This window comes from Epinephelus fuscoguttatus, linkage group LG1 (genome assembly GCF_011397635.1).
Source record: "Epinephelus fuscoguttatus linkage group LG1, E.fuscoguttatus.final_Chr_v1".
NCBI lineage: Eukaryota > Metazoa > Chordata > Actinopteri > Perciformes > Serranidae > Epinephelus > Epinephelus fuscoguttatus.
The window spans coordinates 29,521,239-29,533,530 of NC_064752.1; the positions used below are offsets into that span (position 1 = coordinate 29,521,239).

At 42.9% G+C, this 12,292-nt stretch overlaps 1 protein-coding gene across 3 annotated transcripts in view; it reads right to left on the reverse strand.

The window, feature by feature from the left end:
- Window positions 1–12,292, reverse strand: part of ndrg3a (ndrg family member 3a) — a 42,700-nt gene that overhangs the window by 9,013 nt on the left and 21,395 nt on the right. For 2 of the 3 annotated variants that reach the window (XM_049573578.1, XM_049573585.1), the window contains exons 4-8: window positions 3,372–3,477; window positions 3,089–3,209; window positions 2,749–2,811; window positions 2,594–2,654; window positions 1,512–1,598 (exon numbers count right to left, since the gene is read on the reverse strand). In XM_049573578.1, coding sequence (XP_049429535.1) covers window positions 1,512–1,598; window positions 2,594–2,654; window positions 2,749–2,811; window positions 3,089–3,209; window positions 3,372–3,477 — 438 coding nt within the window. Of the gene's footprint in view, window positions 1–1,511; window positions 1,599–2,593; window positions 2,655–2,748; window positions 2,812–3,088; window positions 3,210–3,371; window positions 3,478–8,213; window positions 8,610–12,292 lie in introns of those variants that run through there. The other variant, XM_049573594.1, reaches the window with a different exon arrangement.

Genomic DNA, 12,292 nt, shown 5'->3' on the forward strand with positions numbered 1-12,292 from the left:
TTTGAAGGGGGGGGGGGGAGAGGGGGGGACGACATGCAACAAAGGGCCCCAGGCTGGATTCGAACCCGGGCCGCTGTGGCAACAGCCTTGTACATGGGGCGCCTGCTCTACCCACTAAGCCACCAACACCCCGATTTAAAAATTCTCTGATTCCAGCTGTTTAAATGTGAATATTTTCTGGTTTCCCTTTTCCTTTCTGACTGTAATCTGAATATCTTTGGATTGTGGACAAAACAAGACATTCGAGGATGTCATTTTGGGCTATGGGAAAAACTGATTGACAATGTCGCCATTTTCTGACATTTTATAGACCAAACAACCAACTGATTAAAAACATATAAACAACAGATTAGGAGACAATGATATTAATTATTAGTTGCAACACTTACACTATTATAAATGCAACCTTGCCATTTGATTCAAGCCAGGCAGCTTTGGTTCAAGTAAAACACTTCTGTCACTTTCTCTCTTTCTCCATCAATACTGTCACCATCCAATAAAAACAAAATGTTAAAACAAATCTCTCAATTAAGTAATTTTATCATTTTCTTTTATACATTTGGCTTAGTTGGGCCAAATATTCACTGAAGAACATGTGAAGTGTGGTGATTATAATCTTTATGGGACAAAGGTCATATTAAGCTCCCCCTGGCTCTGTGACTACTGTGTGTAACACTAACGCAGCTTGTATAGTACACACAACAGTATGTAAGTGCAGTAGTACAGTACTATATTATGACCCATTGTGTTCTTACCTGCACTTTCAGAGCACGACTAACTCAAAATGAAACTAATCTAAATGAATGACCCTTAACCCTAAAAACTGCAGGTAAAATCAAATTAACACAGGATTAGAGCCCCTGCCTGTGTTTTTATGCCATTAATCCAACACTTATAACTTGTACACTTACTTTTTTTTTTAAGTCTCTTTAAATTATTATCCTTATTCATAACAATATATTATCAGGTGTATCATGGGTATAAGATAAGATAAAATAATCATTTTTAGAGATGGTGAAAACAAGAAGCAACATTTAAAAAAAAAAGCAATATAATTAGTAAATGTCAGTAAAAAACACACAGATCAGTCTAATAAGTAAACAGTAAGAAAATACAGGGCAACCTGTAAAAATAATTAAAATAAGTAAACAGTGAAAACCAAGAGGCAATTTAATAAGTAAACAGTAAAAAGCAAAATATAATAAACTGACAGGCTGATAAACATTGGAAATGTAAACAGTGTCTCGTTGTCAGCATCCATGATTTTATTTCAAGTAATCTTCTTTAGTTTTTGCATCATATAAACGAGTCTCAAAATAAAATGCCAGACATAAACAACATTAAGCAGAGAGCTTAAAATAGTATACTTAGGGTAGTGAGTGCATTCATTAATAGCAACCTAACAAATGGCTGGAAACTGAACTGAAATGGCTGGTTAATTATTTAAGCTGCTCTATGTTGCAGAATGTACTGATGACTTTCTAGGTTTATGATGCAGTGGTAATACTGACCTTTGAAGCTGCCCAGTCGATCCAGCCCTCAGCACATGGGTCGATATTGATCAAAACCAGCCCCTCCACCAGGGTGGGGTTGTTCAGCTGGGAGGGAAAGGACGCATGTCAGTGCCAACTTAGAATATGACTTTTTGACCAGTGAAATAGCCCAACATTGGTGTTATCTTGCATTGTGCGTGCTGTGCTATACTTAAAATGTTCAGTTTTCCCTCTTGTGCAAACCTACAGTGTGGTTTAGTGTTCGTGTGTGGTTTATGCCTATGCATAGCTACATCTTCACAAGTTTTTGCCCAGGATTTTGTGCATTTCATTAACAGTGCAGATGCAGGGTGAAGCCACTGCAAAGTGATAGAAAGTGAGGCATGTCTGTTCGTTAAAATGAAGACATGAAACAATGAAGATGGAATCCTGAGCTTCTAAATTAAGGAGTGCGGTTTTGGAATGGCCTGAAGACAGAAAGAGGATGTCTGGGGAAATCTAAACTCCATCTCGCCCTATGCTGAGGGAATACTGCGGACGCTGCTTTCAACGCGATACAAATGCAGTGCAGCAACAGCTGCTATAAATCTAGCAAAGACATTATGTTCCAAGTCGGTCGGAGCAAATGCATTTCAGAATCAATGTTCTTCATTAATTCTAAACAAGAACAGACTCTCCATAGAAAGCCTGGCGGTACGACTACTAATCCCTACACCTCCCCTTTTTACCCTGGCCACCATCCCCTCTTTCTATTATTTATCTTTCACTGCCTCCTCGCTCCTCTCTGTCACTTCTAGCTCTTTCTGCTCTATTGTACACATCGTGCTTATTTTAGCTTGTGCGGAAACAAGACGTAAGCAACTAAAAAGGAGAGAATCACCAAGGTGATTCATCATTTGGGGAACGGAAGCGCATGCAGCAGACTGTGGAGCAACCTGATGCCCTGTGTGGGCTTGATGGGAGGCTTTAATGTTCAGTATAACAAGCTGTGTGGCCTGAAAACCTCCAATTATTACAGGCGAAACAGAAAGGAGGGGGGCAAAAGACTGGAAAATGGAAGGGCTGAAAGTGTAGGCGCTCTGGTCAGGATGGGGACTTACTGCAAAGCGGGTGAGGATGTATGCTCCTGCGCCCACGCCGATGCCGATCACGCTGTTGACCCTGCAGAGAAATGGCTGGTTACTGCGGGACTGGAGGTGAATAGTTAATTTATGCACATGACCATTGATCAGCCATCAACACAGGGGCCACTCACTTGAGCTGAGTCATCACAGAGGGCAGCATTTCAGCCAACTCGTCCATGGTCGGGTAGCGATAACTGGAGACAGATGAAATGCACGTGAGTCCATGTGAGTCGTGAGTACGGAGTCATTTATTCATGTTTGAATTGATCACGAAAACTGAGTTCATCATAAATTCAAATACTCTAACTCCTTCTTGACTAATAGCTTGGACAATGAATGTGCATCCATTAGCAAATGAACTACCAGCTCACTTTTCATTCTTACTAAATAAATTGATTGCAGCTGCTACATCAGCACTGGAATAAATGTGTTCCCATTTATCAGTGCATGTAAAACCAGTCTGACACCCACCCACTGGGGAAGGGAGGTGCACCCTCCTGCTGGCCGGGTGCATCAACGTGAACCACTGCAAAGTGCTGTGTGATCTCCTGCATGTCCTCATAGTTGAACAGGGTGTTGAAGCATGACTTGTCTAGAAGGATGCAAACAGAGGACACCCACAGAATGTGAGAGGTCGGGAGTTTAAACTCCGTCAAGGACCTGAGTGAGACTGTCTGGTGCAGAGGCTAAAACAAAGCAGTTGCATCACATCAATGACATTGTGAATCGATGTGTCTATTTTTGGCTGACTCACGGTTGAGGCCGATGTCGTGATAGGTGAGGATGACGGGTCTGTTGCCCTTGGGAACACCTCTCATTGTGACATGGAGAACGCCATGGGGAGTCTCAATGTCATGCTCCTGCAGCCACAGAGAAGAAGAAAGTACCATTCAAGACTGATGGAAAAAACATGGTGTGTGTAAAGAGAAAAGGCTTGCTCATAAGACCTAATATTCCAATACTTTAAAGTGTACTATGCAAGATTGTCTGTTACTCTTTTTATGTTTATCTTTAAAGTGACGTGTGTTGTCCAGTTTGTGTCATGGCCAATGTTGTCACATTTAAAGGATATTTCTGGTGTTAATAAATAAACAAAACAACAACAAATCTGTCTTTGTACCTAAGGCCTGGTATAGCTTTTGCCCCAGAACTCCAGCCTCAACTAAAAACTATTAAAATCTATCTAAAGGAGCCATTTGGGTGACATATACCTTCATTAAGATGAGCCTTGCCAATGCAGTTTAATTCTTTTGGCTTGTCAAACTAGGAAAGTAGTATAAATCCTCGAGCATGCTCTCTCACTAGAGATAGTAAATGCAGTCCTAAAAAAAAAACAACACTGTGCATTCTTCAAAAAAAAAAAAAAAAAAAAAAAAATTAACATTACTGGAGTTCTATGGCACAGAGAGATAAGCTACAGTACAGTACATCAGGCTGTGGCTGCACAGACAATATTATTACTACCACAAATCCATTTCAGGACTGTTTAATTCATAGGATTGTTTTAAAATATGACAGATTTATGCTTCAGGCTGTGGAATATCAATTATATTGTGTGGGCTTTTTTTCTTTACATGAACATTATCTCAGCCAAGCACAGAACACAAGGCAATCCATGGGATTCCCACATCAGCCATAAATAAAAAAATACAAAAAAGGGGAAAAAATTACACATAAAAACAAAGCTTGAACAGAGAGATGAGTATTTTATTTACAAAAATACAGATAAAGGGGATGCATATTTCCTAAAGTAAACACTCAAAGATCACAACATTTGGGGTTCCTATCTCAGATTGAGGATGCAAAGCATGCGCCTCCTCTCCACCACACATTCATTGTACTCTTGGACAAACAAAGCACAGATTGGGCTGTCTGGGAAACAGTCTTTTCATCCGGGGAAAATAGTCTTTGTATCCAAGGGTCTGAAACTCACAGCGCATTCACAAGTATGACTCTGCAAAAATGAATGTCTTTGCAGGAAGACCCATTAAAATTCAAAGAGCTCACACCAGCTTCATTCTCTCCTTCGCTTTCTTTTCAATAACTTTTTCTATCGAGCACGAGGAAGCCCACACGTACGTACCCACAGTACTTCACAGTGCTTTTACAAAAAACACACATCAATGGCTCAAAGGGAAACAGGTATTTTTCAGCCTGGACCCTATTTTCTCATGTATTTGTGTCGAAGTGATTCATGGGAACAACAAGTTTTAAAACTGGTTAAGCAGCTGGCAGCTGGGGCAATAGTGCATTGTCCATGTATGACTACTAAAAGTGCTTGTTTTTGCCACTGACAGGCTCAGATTGTTATTCTAAGTGTCTGACAAGGAAATAAGATATCCGTCCGTTATTGCCTTCCTGCAACTCAATTAAATTCGTAAGACTTTAGAACATGATTTCTCCTTGAACGAGACTTGGTTGGACAGAAATTAGAACAGACCGGATCAAGCAAAAGGTAGAGAAAAATGTTTTATTTCTTTGTCAGACACTGAGAATAACGATCTGAGCCTATCAGTGGCAAAATCAAGCACTTTTTACGAGCGTAAACTGAAGCTGCGTTATTGCCCCATGTGGTTACATTGCAGTCTGTTTTGCTGCTGCCGGCTGCCGTGCTCTTTCTCAATACTGGACCAGTTTCAAAAATTGTTGTCTCCATTTGCACGTACACACAAAAACATGAGAAAATGGGTTTCAGGTTTAAAAACTTCCATTTAAATTGACACTTACTTGGACTGTAAGACAGAAATGTGGTTAAGATAAATCAGAGCAAGTACTTTAAAGATGACGCAGCAAAAACATCAGAGGCTCTCATGAATGTTTATAAGATTCAGAGAGAGTGTAGGAAATGATATAACGGGAAGTGATAAGGTATACAGGAAGTAACAAAGCCAGTTTCCAGACATGCCTCAGGTCTCTAAATACATCCATGCCTCAGATTCACAGCATCACAAACACACACACACTTCCCAAGGTGAGCATGACTTAGTGCTGCATACAAGGGTGTGCATGACGTGGCAACGTGCATGTGTATGTGTACTGCACAGGCGAGCACCAGGGTGGGGCCTAATGCTTGCCTGGTCTCAAGGCCCACTGGTCATCAATAATAAAGAGAGTGAGCCTGGGCGGACGAGAGACACAGGTTATGGCTGACAGACACAGAGGGAACGTGACTCTGACTGTTTCCCTCCTCTGGGTTCCCACTGCAGGCATTTGTCTGATGGATATGTGTCACAATCTCTACAGAGGAGAAAAAGGTACATTCTCAAGGACAAGGCTGCAGTAATTTGCATCTGCAATCTGTAATGGACACAGTAACACAAAAGGAAAAAATACTCCTCTTGTCAGCGACGGAACAAGATATCTTCATCTGTGTGGGTGTTGGCACAGAGATTAGCCTGTCGCACAAAACATGAAAACAACACAAAGCAAACCTCACTGACTCTGTACTACAAACTACCAATACTGAATATAACCTATCAACCTGAGATGGAATAAACCACGAAGAAATGCTCCTGCTGACAGCTGGCCTCGGACTCATCGAAGACCTTTTCAGAGATAATGAAACGATTCTGCCACCTCGGCCTGGTGGGGCGGCAGAACAACCTGTTATAGACGGAGAAGAGAGGAAACTCTCCGTGGCTGTGCTGCTGCAGAATTTTTGTTGTTAATGCAAGGACAGAGTCAAGGACACTCAGTATAGAAAGAGAGGCTTTGCTCGAAGAAACAAGGCAAACACACTTGTGCAAATGTCTGCCTCCTGTCATGTACGTGCACTGTACATGCGCCAGAAAAAGCAGGCGTGTACACCCCATCGGTGAAAGGAAATGAAAAAGGTGATGGGGAACTTGGGGGGGGGTAGAAAAAGAAAATGAGACAGATAGTACAAGAGATAGAGAGTCTGGAAGTGGATAGGAGGAAATAGAGCGTAAAAGCAAGCAGAGACAGAGTGACAGACACAGGAGGACAGAGAAGACAGGGGAGTCCTGTATGACTAACTGAAGGGTGCCTTAAAACAGGAGGAACGCATTGCTTAATTTATCATGCCTTCCAGCCATGTCCTGGCACAAACAGGGGTGGAGAACCATGGAGACAAGGGCTGTGGAAAGGAAGTAAAGAAAAGGACCTTTTATCTATTCATTTAGCTCTTGGCATAGTTTAAAAGCTGTATTGATCTGGGAGTGCTGCCTCTCACTGTTTCCTATCACAGACACATATGGGTATATATGTACACACAGCAGCATCTCAAGAAAACAGACATGGGGTGGGGCTGCCAGCCTGGACAGCCTGAGGGGAAAAAAGAAGGAGAGCACTGCATTGGCAGCAACCCCTTTTCATCTTTAAACATTCATAGTGGCTGGTAGTTGGACAATAAGTGTGTGCGAATGTTTGGAGGGACGTATGTGAGACAAGAATACTGAGTAGGGGTTTGTGCTTTTTTTGTGCAGCATGCTTTGAGGAGAGGGGCTTCAGGAAGTTGCCTGGGGCAAAATGGGGGGTAGGCACTTGGGTTTTGGTCCCTAACTGAAGGAGGATGAGGGAAGTGAAAAAGGAGAGCAGTATGTCATGCTGTTCCTCTTCCCGCAATCCTTCTCTTATCAATCCCTCCTCCCCCTCCTCCCTGTTCTCCACGCCCTGCCAGGAACAGCATCAATCACCCCTTGAGACCAGCATTACAGGGCAAGAAACACCAAGCAGCCAGCAGCCTGTAAATTAATTTATTGTATACACGAAGACATGTGCATTCACACATTAATGTCTCCTATGTATATTCTCCAGCGGGATCATCCCAGGTACACGCCAGCCTGCTCTCCTCTGACACAAACACAGCCCCCTCCACCTGCAGCACACATACAGTACGTATGTGTGTCATCAAAGCAGTGGGTTGAAACTACAAACTCTGCAGGGGAAGGAAGGAGCCGCTTCAGTGGTTTTGGTGTGTAGCTACAGTGTGTGGGGGGTGAGTGACCTCCCTGCCTGTTTTTGGTGATAACACAGAATGAAAGACAATGCTGGTAGTATGCACTATCCACAGAAAACACACGTTCCTGCAGTTATGGATGACAACAAAAATACACATTTGAGACATACAGAAACATGCAACCTGAAACATACAAACACCAATGACAGTATGAATGGACACCAATATGCTGACAGGCACGTACACATCCTCTGGTTGTGGCATCTGCAGATTCAGAGACACTTGAGCACTACACACATGCATCTTTCATATCATCACATAAAAATGCACCACTGCACCCTCAGCATGTTTTGACTATGCAGACTGCACACATGGGCACTGTGTGACCTGTAGGCGTGCACACACACACACACACACACACACACACACTGAACAAATGTTCACCCCACACTAGCAGCTGCCCGGAGAGAAAAAGCCAAAAGTCTCAGCCATCTCCTGAAGGTGGTGACAGCCAAGCCAGGAAAGACCACCACCAGCTTTTCCCTCCCTAGTACCAGCTGCTGTCACCTTCTTTGGGGAAACAGCACAACGACCTCCATACCTAATCTTAACCAGAACCCCCTGCTGCAAGGACCCAGCCAGGTGTGTCAAGACAGGCAAGATGCATTTGTCACTCACCACTCCATTCCCAGAGCATGCAATCTGGTCCAGGTCCAGAATAGCTGACATGTTTTTCCCACGCAGGAGAGGAGTGTGTTATGCTATGTGCAAGTGTGTGCTGGGCAGCTTTGAAGATCTCCAAAAGGAGGAGGAGGAGGGCGGGAGCGTTGGTAGGAAGGGAGGGATGTAGGGGTGAGGCGGCAAGAGCAGCGGCGACAAGGAAGACGAAGAAGAGAGGGAGGAGAAAGACACAGCAGAGGGAGTGAGGAGGAGATGGGTAAATAATCTGAATGAAAGCAGAAGAGGGGGGTGGATAAGATGCAGAGAGAACAGGAGAGAGACAGAGACAAGAGGTGGGAAAGAGAGCAGGAAAAGAGAGAGGAGGGAGGAGAGTGAGACTGCAGTTTGTGCTTGGTAGTCACAGCGCGTCCGTACATCCAGCCACCGGTGCGTCTAATTGGATTGCAGAGGGTCAGGTGGGTAGAGGGAGAGGGTGGGGCTTAGAGGAGAGAAGAGAAAAGGAGGGGACGAGTGGGAGGAAGAGTGATGGGTGCGTGGAAGAGGGGTGATGGGGTGCAAAGGATGCAGAGGCAGTCCTGGAAAATGAGCAGGCTGCTGACGTCACGCCATGATACCGATAAAGTGAAGAGAGAGGAGAGGAGAGGAGGCTGACTTTGACAGCTCGCCCTGGGCTGTGGTCTGCATCAGCAAAATGGCTGCTCATCACTGGGACAGAGCAACAATTGTCTCCAGGTTCACTTTAGCTTCACCTTGAAGAGGGAGAAGACTGTAGGTGACCTCAGCATCCAAATGAGAAATACCTCAGCATAAATATAAACAATCAGACCCTGCTAATGTCTCAGTCTGACATACACCTACAACAGCTTTGCTGCATATGCTGGCTCATACTGCAACATTATCGTGTTAATATTCCTGCACTGCTCTACCATTCATTTCAGTATTGACATTCAAAAGATAACCCTCATTATGTTCCAGGATTACCAGAAAATAAGCCAAGCTACTATTTTTATTTCCCATTCACAACCCTGCATGAGAGGATCTATTTCCTCTCAACCTGCCTCTGAATCATTTGATCCACATAGTTTATTGATCTCTCCTTTTTTACTCTCCTCTGTCATCTGCACAAATGCTGGCAGTGCAGAGTATCACGCTTTTCTTTGTGCTGCCAATGGCTCACATGCAAACCACACAGAGTGGGTGGGATTACAAAGACACGGGGCACTTCACTGGTTAGTCAATGTAGCAGCAGGTTTGGTTGCAAACTGCTGTTTCTCCTCTAAATGTTTCCTGTCCTAACCCACAGAGGGTGCCACTGACTCACATGTAATGTATGTACATTTTAAGGAATAAACACTTAATTACAGACTAAACAAATAAAGTAATGCAGGTATCAATGTTACACATATGATCTATGCTATATAATGCCACAAGAGAGCAGAATCTCTAAACATTTTATTTCCATAGAGCTTTTTTTCCACAGGGTAGGGGGGACTGTAAAAAATGAATAACACCCTGTTTCCATCTCCACTCTTTCAAGCCAGATAGGAGGGGAACATGACTAATTGCACGTACACTGTGATGCTATGCCAGGTTATAGTGTACATGTGATTGGTCACATCAGCTCATAGAGATGGTGTGTGTGACCAAACACATGTTCACCCTTTGCTCGACAGAGCAGGTGCCTCTCTGTGTCATACAGTGAGTCACTGTGTGTCTCAGCAGGACTCTGCAGCCATAAAGGCACACAGTGATGCTCTGGTCTGCATAGCTCAGTTCAGTGTAGAGCTTTGCATTAACACAGCCAGAATCTCAGGTGTAATTACCACATGTACAAGCAAATTAAAAATGCACAAGCTCGGGAAAACATTTTGTATTAAAATGTCAACCCAATTACATGACATGACATGGTGTACCACATGACTCTGTCAATGTAATCCTCTTCCAAGATGGTGACTGAGCAACATCTGTGCAATACATGACGTTTCTGCAGTGCCTGAGCCTATCTTCAGAACAGACAATCAACAACAAGAAAAGCACAGCGGACTAAAAGCACAGCACAAAACAGAGCCCTCCAGCCACACAATTGACAGGCTTATGGCGCCCTCTGCTGAGCTTAATGAGACAGTGAGGACATGACTTGGCAGCCATTTGTGTGGAAAACAAAGTAGACAGCTTCTTCTAGTTTTTGTGTTGGAATGGTACAAGGTCAAAAAGAGATATGGTATCATAACTGGACATAATTACAAAATGTGAAACCTAGTAGGTGATGACTGATAGACTATGTGGAAATAATGTCAAAAATAATCTCATAATGACAAATACACAACATATTTTGAGTTAATCAACAAAAACATCACAATTGTTCAGATTCCATGGAAACCATCATAATGTTATTCTCTCCACAGCAAACACCATCAACCCTAAGATGTTCTATTTTTAAAGTGTACAGTCAGCCATTTCCAGTACCATCAGGTAACTCAGTGTTCTTAAGAATGCACTTTAAACACAGCAGATCCCATGGGCAGTTAAGGCTGACTCAACCCCCCACCCCTCGCTTCATCATGGCAGAAGAAGGACATCTTATGGTTCCCAGACTGCAGCACCACACCCTTTGGGTTCTCCTCTCTGATCTCACGTCATCACCACCTCCATCTACGCCTCTCTCCTCATGCAGGTGCAGAGGGGTTTTGATATTACTGTTGCAGTACCTCAGGACAGCCTGTGGTGGGAGCTTTGGTCGCAGTCAAGAGAAGAGCAGCTGGATTTGTCCTCCAGCTGCTGGAATGTCACACCGTTAACCAGAGTGATAGCGATGAGGACCCCTCCCCCACATGCAGACTGTATTCATGGGAAGTCTGCTACTGATGTCTTGTACTGCATGTGGGCGCCGGCTGTTATTGCATTACTAAACTGTGTGGCAGTGGTAGTCAGGTGCAATGAAATTACAAACCTTTTTACATCACTTTTGAGCTTCTATCAGTTCATTTAAATCAACAAGCTGAGTCTTGTCCTGACTGGACAAAAAATGCATGATACTGAAAAATCTTGTGCATTTGTTTATACACGTTTTACACTTAGAGAAAATTTGATTCACTTTGTCAAACAGGGAGGGACTCTTTCAGAAAATCTGGCAACTGGTCGTTATTCCGACTAAACAATTAAGGTTGTGTTAGTGCTTATATTCTGTTTTGTTCTTTCGTTCACTCTTGTTTTTTTCCTGTGCATTTGCTGTTGTTGTGGTTGTTTTACTGTATTTTTACACAACATCTATTGCATGTCTGTCTGTCCTGGAAGAGGGATCACTCCTCAGTTGCTCTTCCTGAGGTTTCTACTGGTTTTCCTTGTCTGCTGTCAAGGTCAAAGAGGTGTCATATGCTGAAAAGCCCTCTGAGGCAAATTGTGATTTATGATATTGGGCTTTATAAATTAAATTGAAATTGCTCTTCAAAATCAAATAACAGTTGTTGAAAAGGAAAGGCATGAGATTAAAATAGCTACCATTTCATACAATTCCACTGAGGAGAATTGGAACCAAAGTTAAAAAAATCTGTGAATAGCACATTTTAATTTAGCGCATATTTTAGTAAAATATAGCTTGCTACCACAATTTAGCTTAGATGGGCTATTTGGTAAATATCTAGTAAGCAAGCAAGATAATCAAAGTGTTCACTTGCACTTCAGCTCATAAACTTTGTCTTCACCTGCTGCCAGAGTGCCCAATCAGCACTGTGCATTTACACCTTTCAACAGAGGTGGGAAGGAAGAGTGATGGCTCACTCTTTAGCTACTTCGATCATCATCTCTAGAAAAAAAAAAAAGACGTTTAATTCTTTTCTTACCACTTGCCCGTAAAATCAGGCAGGTGAGTTGCAAGACTTGCACTGGGATATCAGGTTATCCTATTTTTGGCTTATGGCATGTAAAACAGAAATACACGTACATTTTTTATTTCTATAAGGACCAAAGTTTAGGTTCAGAAAAAAGAACTGCATGCTAAATTGACAACTGGCCATTTTTACAGCAGACATTTTGACTTATCATAGTAGGAAAGACTCTCATGTTACTAATAACACCTC